The 16135-nt window shown below is 41.5% G+C and overlaps 1 protein-coding gene across 3 annotated transcripts in view; it reads left to right on the forward strand.

Moving 5' to 3' along the window:
- Positions 1-212: 212 nt before the first annotated feature.
- The window catches only part of LOC128894864 (calpain-C), a 29509-nt gene continuing 13586 nt past the window's right edge, over positions 213-16135 (forward strand). The window contains exons 1-4 of one of the 3 annotated variants that reach the window (XM_054156893.1): positions 213-335; positions 520-706; positions 13870-14013; positions 15955-16024. In XM_054156893.1, coding sequence (XP_054012868.1) covers positions 698-706; positions 13870-14013; positions 15955-16024 — 223 coding nt within the window. In that variant the 5' untranslated portion in view covers positions 213-335; positions 520-697. Of the gene's footprint in view, positions 707-1746; positions 1847-11159; positions 11269-13869; positions 14014-15954; positions 16025-16135 lie in introns of those variants that run through there. The other 2 variants (XM_054156894.1, XM_054156895.1) reach the window with 2 other exon arrangements.

Here is a 16135-nt window from a genome sequence, read left to right on the forward strand (position 1 = left end):
TTTCGTCCCGTTATTCTGTTACGGACGTTCAAACACTTCGTTACCAAATACGTATGCCTACAGATTAGAAATTCGTACCCGTACGGACAAAGCGGGGACACGAAGCTTTCAAAAGCACGTAAACAAAGTTCGGGTGCTGGTTGGGGGACAAAGCGCTTCGCGGCGTAGAATGGAGGGGAAGGAAAAGAGAGAGGATGAACGTCAGTAACTCGGCGACCAGAGAAAGAGGAGGAAGGCCAGCCAGGATGGTGGTGATCGGGTCCGGATCCACGACTGGCAGTTCACGGCTGGTAGTCAGCGCACAGTCAGTCAGTCATTCGGTCGGTCGGTTGCAGGTTGTATCTTGTATAGTCAATTCGTTGGCAAAAGTTGCTCCCCGTTCACGGTGCCGCGACATGTAGGAACGTGTGTTACGGTTCGCACGAGTTTTACCCGTGTTCTATTGACTTCGAATCACATCTACTAACACGATACAATTTTCGACAAATTTTCATACGCTCTTTTGTTGGTTCCGCGCAGTGGTTCGATCGACGAAAGTGCAAATGCCTGTAAGATCAGTGTGTGCGCAAGGACCGATCCTTTCTTCTGACGGGAACCAGTGATAAAGTGAGAGGACCACGCGACCTTGAGGAGGATCTCCAAGAGGACCTCCGCAAAGAGGTTTCTCTGCCTGGACAGAACCGAAAATCATCCACGGATGGTTAACGTAAGTGAAGACCTCGATATGGGGCACATAACATTTTAAGTACGAACATAGTTGGAAACAGTATAAAACTTGGAGGAGAACTTTCTATATCAGTATATTAATTTAGGCTGACGTAGATAGTTACTGGAATTAAAATGCTTATAAATAAGCCTATAAACATGTATCTATGATCTGTTCTCTGGCGCTATCTCGCATTCGATTTCGATGTAATGTAACAAAGGTTGTTAGGAGAGCCTGGAGAAAGTGGTTGGCGATACTTATGAAACCGTTCACGCCATTTCCTACTCGTGAAAGAAACGAAAGACCCGCGAAACGAGATACTCGAGAGTTCTATTACAATCGAGTCTGGCGTAGTTGTCTCAACGTTGACAATTAGTAGCAACCGATGCCAATGTTAAGTACGAACGTTTCCTGGTCTGCAAACTCTCCCGATGCGATGCGTGAAGAAACGATCGTTCTTTGCAAAGCAAATCCGTCTTTTGCGTTCCGTCGGCCAATAAATCCACGCGTTGCGCGGGCTGAATAGAAATTCTTGCCTTTTTTTTCTCCACACTCCGGTAAGTGCGCAGACAAAAGATTTGCGCACGCCAAGATTTCCCTCGATGGTAGCAGTGGGTCATTATGGAATTTCTAGCGAGGTGCGCCATGCTATGTGACCAGAATGATTTCTTTGCGTGAAAGTCACTCTGGTATGGTACACCGAATCTAGCTAGTGAAATGGAAACTATTTGATCCGCACGGAATGCGAACGCGCGGGACGTAAAAACTTACCCTCTTTGAACCTTCCGAGCACAGGGATGACTTCAGAAGTCTTGTTCTGAGAAGGTGATGCGAAGTATATACAAATAAAAAATTAGTAAACATTTCAAAAACAGTCTGGAAAATTAATTTTTAAAGCAAACTCTGCCTTTCTTAAACCATCTATTGTGGAGAATATTAAACGAATGATATAATAGACATTCTTTAGTAATTAGAACACTTTCGTTGCTTATAATAATTTTAGAATTAACGATTCATACGAGTTCCCCTAATTGTTCCAGACAGTGCAATATTATCCGACGTCGATGGATCGAAACTTTATTTGAAGCACGGATGTTTAACGAAATACTTGTGTCGCGTTTACACGTCCATGTCTAACAGGTGATCTACTAATATTTACCTAACTCTCGTTGATGTTCGTGGAACGGGCACTTTTAAAGTGAAAGGTCTGAAACTCGCATAAAACGTATCAAGAATAACACTGTTAAAATCAGTTTCATTTTACATCCTGTACAATTTGCTAAATTACGCCGTCTGCACATTTTCTGTCATCGACACCATTAATCTGTCAGATTGATGTCCTTTGATATCGATAGCATTCACATTCGAGCAGTTCGACTTTTGACATTGATACAATCAATAGGTCGCGTCGACAGCACGCCCTTTGATATAAAGTGTCAAGATAGTATTGGCACATCCTTTGATATTGACACCATCTATTTTTTACGCCTCATAAAAATTGCATCATGTTATTCTACGTAAATAATTCAAGGCAGTTTCATTTAGATGCGCCACATTTTTAATTGATGCGTTATCGCGAACGTGAATCTGTTCGGAATTAATTTAAAATTTATTTTATTATCCTCCGCGTTTCATTCACTAGCTCAACATTATATTCACATCTTTACGCATTTTTGCACTTCGATCGGACACAGGGATTGGACATTCCGTTCTAGGCTGTTGTTTCTTCGAAATTTACAATTTTCTTTATTCGAACAGCGAACCACCGTGAAGCGAAAATACGCGATGCATTCGTTGCTCGTTACTCGACAGTTTTTATTGCGTAACGCTGTACAACATAAGCGATCCATCCTCTGAAAACAGAAATGGAAGAATGATTATCCATGTAAGAATGTCGAGTAACAAATAAGAAACGAGTAACTCGGTATACTTTGTTTATTTGATAATAATTATAATCTGAATATAAAATAGTCATCTATTGTTATTGTAATCAAATTTCTCCCATCTCTGGCTGTAAATGATCTTGGAATTTTTCAAAATCCTTCTCTCCATTCTTCGGTCGACGATTTCATAAGGCGCCCGCATAATATGACGATAACGTTTGACAGTGGGCGGTATGGTAACACGTTGAAAAGACAATATGCGTGACCCTGAAGTATTTTTTTACTTTCTCGCGTGTCGCCCACATACGAGGCATCGATTCTTTTATTGCTCGTCTAAACGACCAATGTAACTGTACACGTGGCTTCGAGGAATCATCCCGCATTCTATTATGTTAGGTCAGTCTCAGTCTGTACTTTGTGCGCACTTATTTGCTTACCAAAGACGGAGGTACGTTGATCTTTTAGAACTTCAGCATTGTTGAGTTATTTTTTTTTTAACAGAAAGTGAAATACTCTTCGTGATCAAAGATTTGTTCCATTTTTTTTTTTTTCATTAGTTTTGAGTAAATATATTAACTAAAATAGTTTATCTACAAACTAAGAGTGTTTGTAAAACAAAGAACAGATCATAACAGTTGATAATATGTAATTATTTTCTATACGATCGGTACTCTTATTTTTTTCAAACTTTCTACTTTTACTACTCCACTTTCTCAGTATTTTCTGTTTTTACCTGTAATCGAAATCTTCGTTCTAGATTAAATATTTTCATTCCTCTTTATGAACCGTAGTAAATACTTGATCCATAACTTCGAAACATCCCGGATGTTCGGCACACGTATACTCTTCGAAATTATCTGAAAAAGTGTTTTCGATGTTACTGGTGGAACGAAATTAATCATTGGCATTGTAATTTGACCTGAATAATGGATCGCGAGGTAAATTTAGTAAAAGTTTCATTCAATTACAAAGAAATTTATGTTTTCTCCTTCGAATAATTTATACGCATTACATGCTTGTTGCTCGTGAATGAAATAAAAAATGCAACGAAACTTAATCGCATACTTGATTCGATAAGATCAGAAATTTAATGAAGAAACCTGTTTAATGAATTAAAAATCATCGCGTTGCGTTCGTAGAAAGTTTGTTGACCCGCTGTTAAACTTGGATTACATAAAAATATTACGATATTTCGAATCGGAACGACACGTGCTCTAAAAATAAAAGAAAGGGAAACTTTACGTCGATAATGTCATCGAATCGAACTGTTCGAAACGTAACAACGTTCTCTTAACAAGCGACCGAGTAAAAAGTCTAGATTGACGTAAAAGTTGTGCAAAAAACGTGCGAGGTTCGGTTATTCCGCAACGAAATGCCGGACATTTAAAAATGTAGGTCGCTTGCGTGCACCGTTTTACGGTCGTGATACCTCCCGCGTTACTAATCGCCAACTTTACCGTAATTAAACAAACAATTGGATCCTAACGGGCTCGTTTGCTCGCACTTTCACGCGTTGGAATTCGTTTCGAGCGATAATCGAGCTGTGAGATGGGCACGTTCGTATCATTTCGTATTTCAAACAGCTATCGAATATGAAATGCTAATGTATTCGTCATTCGCTTTAACTTTTCCTTCTTAAGTTTCCATCTTACTCTGATTCTGTACACCCAGAGCTTCGTTTTACAAACCCTCTCGAACTTTCGTTTTTGTCTCCCTCGAAACCTGGGTCGGAGGCCTAAACGGACCGTTAGATCGTTCTGGACAACGTAACCGAATAAACCTCTTTCGTACATTTTATAGCGAATTGTTTTCGTTAAGTTAAAATTGTGTTTCCAATGAATCTTTGTTCCCTAAACATTACAATACGAACATACGATTCCACCTGTTCCCAGCAACGGTGCCCTCTTCATCGTCGATATGGTCATGGTATCTCGAGCTCGACCGACACGTTTCTACTTACCTCCACGAGATTCTCCTACCTCGAAACCGGGTCTTCTTCTCTCCACGACCTCGAAACACACAAATTACGGAGGCACGAAGCGGCGCGTGTGTAAGGGAACCGATAGGAGAGGACTGGTCATACGATGTATGTACGTGTTCGTCGTGCACCGTGATCTTCCTCGTTGTCATCGAGGCAAAGAATTCCTGGGGACGACGAGATCGTAGAAAGTTCGAGAGGTTCGAACGGTTCCGATAGTCCCGGAATCTTTCTGTTACTTCTCACGGTTTACGAACCTCTTGAACCGGGGATTCCTTTCCTCTCACGGGGTAGTTTACTTACATTTCTAAGAAATGGTAACGCTTCCCCTTGTTTGTTAATGAGATCGGCAACAAGGGTGCAGACGAACGGAGATACAGCAGAACCCACTGCGAACTCGAGGATATCGGTGGATCGCTCCATCGATCATTAACACGTTAAGCGTCACGTCAGCCATCGGTGACTGACACTGAACTTTTCGTGGCTGACAGCGTACATGACGTAGAATCCATTTTTATCTAGCGGGGCGAACGCTAAAGAAAACAAAACAGACTTTGCGCGTAACGCGTTGAATGAATACAGATGCTTATAGATATCTCATTCTAAAAGTAAACTTCTAGTGCGATAAGAACTGGTAGGGACTTCCTTAAAAATCGGCGTGGCGCTTAACGTGTTAAACCGCAAAGAAATCGACCGAAAGTCTCTGCAAACCGTTCAGTTACCACGAGTCACCGTTAAGTCGTAGCCATAGGTAATCGTTTCGCGGTGTTATGAAAAATGGAATTGGGGTTTTGCCATGGAGTAAAAATGTCCGTATGCGTTTTCGAATCCTCTGGAATATTTTCGTTTCGTTAACATAGAAACAATGGCGTCGAGAGAACCATTATTGTGGCTAACGAACAAGGCTGGACGATTTGCAACCGTACGCTCGAGGAGCAAAGAAAAGGATCCTCCGATCGGGCGAACTTCCGATCGAGTACCCCCGAGATGGAGTTGGAATGAAAGAGCAACAACCTCGAGAAGCGGCATCGAAGAAACGTCTTAGAACTGACCGACGAAGAAAAGAAACTTGACTCGCTGGACGAGTCCTCGTAAATCAGAATCTCTTCAGGATGAAATTAGTGTCAGTTAAAGGATACCGTGGCGCCGGACCATTCTGTGTCGCCCACAGGCTCCTCGGTGAATTAACGACCGTTCTTTAGGAAACACAACCGCGAGTTTCGTTACCACGCTATCGTAGGATCTTCGTTAGAATCATGCTCGTTTAGGGGTAGCTAGCTATTCCTTTCTTGTTATTATACGAGGACAGTCAAAATGACTTTGCAAAATCTTTCCGGTATCAAACATTCTATTACGAATGATTGTAATAAACATATGTACCACAGTCCACAGAAGGACCGCAAGTCAGGATTTCTTTAGAGACGAGAAACATTCATCCAAAGGTCGTTTCGAAGGACTCGCCACGCTTGTATCGTCGACACATCTTCCTACAATGAATCACATCAATGTTTCACACGCGCGTGTACTCCTTTTAACTCGGTTAACAATCTCTGGAAGTTTTTCCCACCATGATTTGTCGATGCAGGCATCAGCCGCAGGAATGACGCGACCGCAATTGCTGAATCACCTGAGAGACTATTAAACTGATTTACAAGAAACGGTACGGAACTTCGTCTGGATAGTTATTATTCTCTTCATGGTCATGCAGTTATCAGTGATAAATGTAAACGTGTTATTGATTATTCGATATAATCTCAAGCAACAAAATCTCAGCGTCGATCATTATCTATTATACACTAATGGCTGAAACGTATGCTACATGTACCTAAACAACAATTATCACTAAATCCCTGTTGTTCGTGATTATCAAACATTATTCAACGCATTCACGTTTATTACCGTGCTTTGAAATATCGTCAAACGGCATTTATTAAATTCAGTACCGCATAATGGACAAGTTAGCGAGGTGAATGTAAAATGCATCACGGAACGCCTACTTCCATGTAGGAATGTAACGCTGTATTTCACGTGGAATATTTAAGCATGTCTCGAAGCGTTAATGTTGGTAAACTCGAACAAACTCTGGGAAGAGATGAATTTTTCTGTCGTAAGAAAAAATTCACATGAAAGTGATATAAGTATTCTTCCGAGTATTATAAAACAGCGCACAGTGCACAGTCCTCATCAGTGCTCATTCAGCTTCTTAATTACTGTTATTCATAATCCCAGCGTTCACTTACATTTTCATGTAACTTTCACGAGACAATGTCCAATTCATCAACCGGTCCACATTGAAGTAGTGGCCAAACGAACTGCAATCCGTTTGTATTCATCGTGAAACTTAGAGGATGTAGGTGTATCGAAGATCATCAATTGCAGCGTATTTCAGAAGTTCACAGACCGAGCAACTTATGTCGATTACGAGAATATATTTTGCATTCGTTTGTGTTTTCACTGTTCTCCTCATTGGTCACGTAGTCGTAATTTACTAAATTAAATCCCTAACAATCAATCGTGGGCACCCAAGCATTTTGCTCTTCTGTAACGTGTCTTTTAACGAAGATAACGTTTACTACCACCCGGAATCAGGAAGATCCCAAGCCTAACGAAGGATGCGGTAATGTCTAGAGCACACCAGTAAGATAAATCGTTAGATAGCCCAGCACGTGGTCTATTCTGGCAGACTTTGCATGTAGGTACGATGATGCATAGGTGCGAAACAACCACGAGTCGAAAGAAGGGCGGTAGACGTGCGTTGAAGATCAAGACTCGTGCTCCGAGATCGTTCACGTGATAACGTTAAGGCACTTGCACAAATTTCCGGTATTTGCCAAGGTAGTGGGAGCACGAGCGGCTGCTTACAGGTTATTTCATTATCGTGCGAAGAAATCTCCGTTAAAACGGCCCGAGGAGAATAAAGAGCGCGGCTCTGCACCCCCGGAAAACCTACGACGTTTCCATCGAGACAGGATGAAATTTCACCGCGTGCTGGCAACTCTATTTCCAGTTGCGCTCGAGCGTATCCAGACTAGCGATGGGAATAATATCGAACCGATATCGTCGATACCATACCTGAATCAAAGTTTATTACTGAACAGTATCAAATGACAACAGAATTAATGGAGATGCAATTGAATGAAACTTTCTCTAACAATGAAAAATAATCGGTACCTAATCTCCTTCGATCGTGTTTATAAATCGAAACGCGTTACCGTGCTACGATAAGTTCCTGATTTCGAAACCAATGAAAATTCAACGCCGATACCGCGGAAATCCTGTAACCGGCCTCTCGGGATATCGGACATGATATTGCCGGTTACGCAACGTCGTCGAACAGAATCTGTCCATTAGGAAGTCGTTCGAAAGCCAGAAGCACCGCCTAATGAGACGTTAACTGCCCCTCGAAAGTCTTACGATAGTCGCTAAATTTCACGTAAACCAACAGAAAATTATGCAAACGTTCGATAATTTTAATCTCAGGCTACTGGCGCCCCGTCTAACAGGCTTATGCATTTTCTTCTTCTTATTTCTTGGAAGAGATGATTCATTCCACTGAACCCTCACCTACCCAACTTATAATTTCGTTTGAGTAAAATCTATAATTACAAATAAAAAAAGCACTGTATAGTGATCTATTCGTAACGTTTATTCCATTGATTTAATCCATTGAGTAGTTGAAACAAGCATTCTTATTAAAAGAGGATTTACAAGTTTATCTTTTATGTATTATTCAAAATTGTTTATTTCAGAACGTCTAGACGATAGAAACACATCAGCTGAGCAGAGTCATAACTGTACAGTAGTCAGAGATTTGCGTAAATGTGAAGCATGCCGCGCAAACGTAGGTGCCAGCTGGCGGGAGAAAGTGTGCTCAACGATCGAATCGAGCACAATTCGGTGATTTATTCGTAATCGAAGTCAACGGGTATTTCCTAGACCCGTTTCTCAGCTGAACAGAAGTTACGGGATATTTATGGAGGTGTGCATTAAGTCTGATTACTTAAGCTTCAACGCTCATTTGAGCACAACTATTAGTAGAAAATGGATTTCTCAAAGATAGTTTATTATCGCCTCCTCGGAACCGTACATCATTAGGAATACACTTAGTTCCGAAATTTGAACTGCAATAGATCCGTTGGCACCATATTTTAATTCTTTTTAAACCGCTGCAACACTTCTTGAATGAAACGATAACTCTAGAAATATTTATCTCTCTTTCGAGCGTTCAAAGCACCACTTGGTCACCGTCCTGAGCGACAGGTGTGCTAGCTATTGTTCTTTCCTCGTTCGTTACTCGGCGACACGTATCGCGTTGGCGAACACGCTACTTTGAGAATTGGAACGAACGAAAGCAAACGTTCCCACTTTTCATTGGGCTGGCAGACACAGTGGTCGATGATCCCGAAAAGTTGGCCAAAACTGTCTTCTTCTCTCTTCTCTTGTTTGTTCAATTCTAAAAGAATGGAAGATTAAGGAACTCTAGTTTATTGCATTTTAAACGTTCGTTGGATTTCTTGTTAAACTCGCGATAATAGTTGCACGCCTCTTCGCGGAGGAACCTCCCGGTTGGTAAGCGAAGAGGTCAACTAAAAGGGTAAACAGTAGATAAGAATCCAAGTGCGCTCGCGTTAATCATTTCCGACACGCACCAAGCATCCACGAGGAGAACTGTTGTGAACCGAACGTTAAGGTCGCCCGATGCTACTTGCTCATGGTCAACCTTATAGGGTATCACTGGTAAAACGCCAGACGAATCGTGTGCGGGATGTGTCAATAGACGTGGCAATGACTTCCAAGAGAAATTACTGCCAGGATATCTCTCGTAGGATCAACTGCTAAAGGCCATCCTTGTTGGATTACTCATATTCGCTTGCTTAGAACATTAGAATAATGCGACGAGTAAATTTCTACCTTTTTGCAATGGTATGGCAACTCTGGGCAAAAACGAAGCGAGGGGGTAAAAAATTAGAACGGTAGATAATACAAAGAAGGAAGCTAGGTCGTAGTGCACGAGGTTACGGAGAATCTCGTTCATGGTATCCCGTTACGCGAGTTTCTTGGCGTGTTCGCGTCGACAGAAAAATCACATTCTCTTCTGATACACGTTTCTTTTGTTAATGGTATGGGTACCGTATGATATATAATTGATTATTTATACCGATATCGATAGGCACCTTAAAGTCCTGTCACTCATATTTGAGTGACGTAGCAATCAATGCATTAAATGAACCTTACCTATTTTTATTTATAGTTGCGACCCAATCTCAGCAACAGCTGGTCAACGTAGATCAGGATAGTTGTCCGTTAGTGCCTAGCTTCCAAGTAAAAGTGAAATGTCACCGCAAGGAGAGTGAAGGTAGCGTCATCGAGTAATGAAGCGTTCTTGTTACACGTCTTTTCTATTCATTAATAGCAAACATAAACTAATAAGGGAACATATACTACATCGTAATTTTTCTTTTAAAACAATCTCCGTGATTTCCAGTCTTTCCGAACGTCTCCATTGTTCTATTGTGACTAGTTGCACTACTTAATGTTTACATTGCTGAAATCAACACGAACGCGTGCAGAAAACTGAAAAGAAGAACGTTCCAAGGAATAGAAAGTGTACGATTAGTCATCGAGGACGTAAATACTGAATCACGTGCACGCTACAAAGTACTTTCAGTGGCTCTGAGCCGTCTCGAAACCTATTCTGAGTAACATTCCATCCTTGTTTTATTTCATACAATCCTCATAAAAGAATTTCAAAAGAAATTGTTTATTCAAAACACTCGAGCACTCTTTGTTTTATTAGCTTCGTTTCCAGCTGGAATATCCTTGAAACGGTTCATAATTTACTTTCGAATTCCAGCCCGTTTCTATCGCAGGTATAATACCTTGCAACGACACGGCTAAAATTCCGGAAGGCGAAGTGCCGGAATCCGCAGACAGTCTGCACGGTCCACGTCGAGAGAGGTCCACTCTAGCGATGAGATCAAGTTCAATATATATTCACGAATTCGATTCCAATTATTTATCTATCTGTCTTCCTTGTATTTGTCTCTCTAAACACCAACACTCCACTCACCTGCCATTTTCTATTTCCCTTGTCTGTAGTTTTGCTTGAGTAGCATCGAACTACACCTATCTATGTTACTTTTGTAAGTTCAAATTTGTTTCTATCATGATCACTTTACATTCGAAATTGTATCTTAATCCACGTCCCATTATTTTTGTAGGTCAGTCAAGGTCTACTCCCTGACATTGTAACGCAGTGTGTGCGTAATAAGGAAGACCACCTCGCTTACGTTCCGCTCTACTTGGAAGTCCTGTTTCTCTTTCTCGAAATACTGACCGTAGGTTCGAATCTAGCTGCTCAGGATTCGAAGCTACTTGCATGGCGCTTTATCCCATCACTAGCCAGAACCATAAAGGTTTTCTCGGCAGTTTTGCACCGTTGGTTCGTGCGCTTCAAGGCCGCGGGAGAACCAAGCGTGAAACTAGTCCGACCGGTACGAGAGTATGGTAGCTAGGTATTATACAGCTAACGTGTATAGTGGATCGCAGAAGTGTTCGGTTTAGCGGAAGGCGAAGTCGAATAACCTGGCACGTTCAACGTAAAATGCCCGTGGTACGTGCTACGGGCGTTCGTAAGATGAGAGTGGAGTTTCTTCGTCGGATGATTGCAGCCGGGAACGCGGCACGGAAAAATCCAACCGGTAATTTCCTAAAAGTAAATAAAACGCCGATACAATTTACTATGAAACGAAATCCGGCAGCCAGCTTTTTGCGCGATTCCTTCGACATCGAATTGGGCAATTACAGAAGTAAAGAACTCTCGAGTCGTAGTTAGACGAACGAAAATGAGAGAGAATTGAACGATGTTGAAATTTTTCGTTTAGTATTTGAAACCGTGTCAAGTTTCTCTTTAAGTAAATTAAATAGTAATATTCGAGACACCTCTATTGTCTAGATTTCCGCGAGGAAACAGTGCGCGAATCTGAGAACATTTAGCCAGTCTAAGCTCCTCTTCGTTAGTGGCCTACCGAAACAACTACCTTTAAACCGGTTCGCGGAATTAAAATTTATCAGCGACAGTCTGAATCATTCTCTCCCGTACAACGAACGCATTACCTACCGTACGGTTCAATGAAGCATTCTTCTAGTTGTTAGATACACATTCGATAAATGTCCAAGTCTAAGATATACATATTCTTCTGTGTCTCGTAGTGTAGAGACGTTTCGCGAAGGCGCCATTGGAATTGGAATTGTTTATGTTTGAACAGTCCATAAATTGTGAAACATGTTCCTCGAGAAAAGTTTCACCTTGTCCATTAATCTTTTACGCCCAGCTTGGCTACTGACTTAAGAGAAATGAAATTTACTCAGGTGTGCTTCTAATCATAGTATTTATAGACGGAAGCGATTAAAGAACCCATTATACAATAATTATCGTCATTTAACGAACTCTTTAATCGCTAGAATGGGTACCATCAGGAAAAAGTATCGCGGAAGCGTCGTTCTACGAAGAATAAAGACAAAGTTTTACGAAGCACTGTTACCTTGTTGCGAAAGGGTTAAATTGAGGAACGTGACAACGGCAAACATACGACCCTTTGTCGAGCGATAACAATAGAAAAAGACACACCTTAGCCTGGTATGCCAAGGTAACACCATGCTACGAAACGGTGAACCGTGTAGACGGTCAAAGGTGGAAAAGGTACCCTTCCAGGCGCACTAATTAACCGCTAGATTGGGTAGCGACTTGTTGCGATCTTAATTGGTGCACCGGATCGTTCTACGGGCGCGTTAGGTGTCTGCTCGGAACAATGCCCAGTACGCGGCGGTCCAACGAACGCAATTATGTATTTCGCAATTGTGACGCTTTCGCGAGTACGCGCACCATCTCTCGCGTTATCGCCTGGGCGGTGAAAATGTGTTATCAAGCTTCGTTGCAAAATGTAATCAGCGTGACGCGACTCTGTTCAACCGTGGCAAACATCCTCCTTTTATTTTTCGCCGTGCAAAAGATCCAATATCGATCATCGCGGGCCTCTCTTCCGTGACGGTGACTTTAAGTAGTGATATCAGAGCTAGCGATGGGATCTGAACATTCGCGAACCTGAAAATTCAGAAAATTTTGAAAGATTGTGGGACCAAGTAGAGCGGTCCATCCGTAACACAAAATTATTTTTTGTTTGTCCTTACTAATATCATTGACTATTCATTTTGATGCTTGTTTGATATCCGTACACAATGTTTGAGAACTGACGCGTTTCTATGTGGACGAGTATGTCACTGGATTGGCTCCATCGCTATAATCGTAACCTACGCCTGAGGGTATCGTTGTTTCGTTAGAATTCGAAAGCGTTCACGTTCGTGCGGACGTTTGAGAGATCGTTCCTGTTTTCTGTTCAGACATGGCAGCGATGTAGGCGAAAGAAACTGCGTGCGTCATTAGAAAGGGTGAAAAAGTAGCATTTAGTATTAGTTGATTACTGGTATTTAATTACCGCAGATTAGTTTTTCATTTGTTTACGTTGACAGCGAACGTTGCTTCAGAGGAGGTAAAATTCAATTTCAACCACGTCTGTCAGAGTCGTATCGTTAAAGAGAAAACTATAAGCACCGCGAAAGACTGCGATATATTTGAATTTCAACAAAAATCGAAACGTTACCGCGAGCATTATCCGTTTTGGCCCAGATGTCTGAGCCATGTAAAAAGTTGCCATTTGGCAATAAGTATCTTCGCGGATATAGAGGAACGCGTAGCCTGTATAACAAAGACCTCTCAGCAGAAGAGAAAGTGTTGACCTCGATACAATGGGTCCTCGATGAGGTTCTCGAAACGCGTTATCACATCAATCGAGGTCAAATTGGGCGTTTTTAATGCGTGCGATGTTCGCGATCGGTCGTTGTGTTGCGTAACTCGAACGACGATATTAATATTTAAGAGCATTCTTCTTAATGGTGTAATTAAAAGCTTGTAAAGGAATTCTTTCGTAGCGATCGTGCGATAAATGTAACGCGATTCAGGGGCGTTGAAAAATGTGTACCGAGTAGGCGATGCGCGCAGAGGTACTGTTAATTTCTCACCCTCCGTACGTAGCTTAGTATAAATATTCATTAGATTGTATAATACATTGATCTATTTAGTTGCATCTGTGACATCGCATGGAATATTGATCGATATTCAATAAACAGTTATTCAATTATTGCATATGTGCCTCTATAAAAACTTTCACGTAGAATCCCTGCGTAGATTGATATAAACTGTATTCCTTAAATATTTGCGATTAATTGGAACTTAATTGTTTCAGGACGTAATGAGCGAGTACGAACGCATCAAGCGTTCGTGCTTGAAACGAGGCGAGCTCTGGGAGGACCCTGAATTTCCTGCTACGCAAACATCGGTCTTCTATCACCAAACTCCTCCGTTTCAGTTCCAATGGAAACGACCAAAGGTAATCCTTGCTTTTAATATAAGTCGATTTCCGCGGCGTGACATTTGCTATTCACCTAGCCAAGCTTACGAGAAGTGCAATGCCAGTGTCCCTGGTATCGTGGGATCGGATTCGAGCGACCCCAGCCTCAGACGACACGATATCGATGACTTTAGACCCGTAGGATCTGATACCGTTGTTTCCAATGGGTTAGATACGATACTGATGATTCGGATCCTTGGAACAGGATAATGACAATCTCAGGCTCGTGTAACTCGATGCTGATGATTTTGGATCTGTTGGATTCGATACCGTATTAAATACAATATAAGCAGCTCGATGAATGCAATTATTTTTAAATGATTAATTTGTGTAGATTCGTAATGAAATTCACTATTGCTTTTTCGGATATATGGTGTTCTCTCAGTAATACCACTTAAGCGGTTTAGTCGCTCTAGTTCCGACGGAACGGAAGGGCGAGGAATCTGAAACCTAGGAACCGTAACGGAAACAGTACGCAACCTTGACACGTAGACTATGTCTTTGTCATCTTCCCGGGTATAATCGTGTAACAGCTCTTTACTGAAGTTGCGTTGCATGGAACACTTAACGCGAACTCGCCAATTACGATGCTGGCGTTTATACGTTATAAAAAAGATAAATTTTGCAATAGTTGTATTACTCGAAGCACGAGCCCGAAATTAGTTAGCTATCGTTCGAAAGGCCTTGGCTTGTAGTTTGAACCTTGTCAATGAACAAAAAAATGGATGGTTGTATAATTTAGTACACAGCGACCGCTGGTTGTTAATTGACGTTTTATTGGAATGTATAATTCCAAGCTAATAGCTGGTTTAACTCGAGCACGTGAATTAATGGAGGGATCAACGATCGTGGAGATCAGTTACGTAAGTTGCACCAGGATCCGAGCCATGAGGAAAGAACACAGGGTAAAGTTGCCGACGCGTAACTGGAACCTATTCTGCCTCGTGAACGAGACATTATGGGGTCCCTGCGTTGCGTATAATGATCGTAATAAAAGCCACTGACAGCGGTGCGTTTCTACGACAAGGTCGACGATTGCGTTAACGTATTACGTATTAACGCTATACAAGCTTACTCGCCCGTCACGCTTTTGGTGCGACCGGAAAGGATCGAAGGAGAGGCGTGACACGAGTGGCGAACAGGAACGATGAACCGGGCATATCCTGTGCTGTAAACGATGATCGTCGATGACTAAACCATGAGTCAAAAGGATACTATTTCAGCACACTTCGATGATGTAACGCTGCAAACCAATATGCGGTTTCGCTCGATTATATACAAGCGTGAAAGTGTCATTTATTTGTGACTGTGCATGATTTGTCGTGAGGTTACCTACTTACAAGGAAGGTTCGGTAACTGATACGTTCGAAAAGATCCGAGCATCGCTTTTATCTCATCGATACCAAGAAGTGGCTGTAAGAATGAAAACATCCAGTCCAATAATGCTAGTTGAAAGAGCACTAATGCATTCTGTATGCAACATTAAAAATGTAAACTATGAATAGCGAACGTTCGAGGCACGCATTGAGATTGTAATTATCCTGCAATTGCGCATTCCGGATCCGACATCGAGCGATCAACAGAAAATTCCATAAAAGTGATGCTACTGAAACCGGAAACAAAGGTGGATACAGTTTCCGAGTTTAGAGAGGGTCGATAAAAACGTTCTCTCTGCTAATGCAAAATGCCCATTGCGAATCGCATTCCTCGTCTGTCTGAGAATAAATTATGCATTGCAAAACGTGCAACGAAGTGTTATATAATCGTCTTTTGTTCCGCAACTGAGATTCCAACAAATGAGTATTCACAAATTAATACCGGAACATTGAAACAGCTCTTTAGAATTACATATAGAAAAATCAGACTGTATATTACGATGAATTTTAAAACAATGATTAAATCATTTTCTCTTCGTTTCAGGAATTATGCAACCGTCCAATATTCGTGAGCGACACCCCAGCCCAGTTCGACGTCATACCTGGAAAAATGGGTAAGATTTATCAAGAAATAAAAATAGATATAATTCTTGTGTTAAAACGTGAAAAGTATGATACACGTAGGACTGGTTTTTCTGCACATCAGATCGAGTACAAGTTTTCTA

The sequence above is a fragment of the Hylaeus anthracinus genome, unplaced genomic scaffold, assembly GCF_026225885.1.
Source record: "Hylaeus anthracinus isolate JK02 unplaced genomic scaffold, UHH_iyHylAnth1.0_haploid 4, whole genome shotgun sequence".
Classification (NCBI taxonomy): domain Eukaryota; kingdom Metazoa; phylum Arthropoda; class Insecta; order Hymenoptera; family Colletidae; genus Hylaeus; species Hylaeus anthracinus.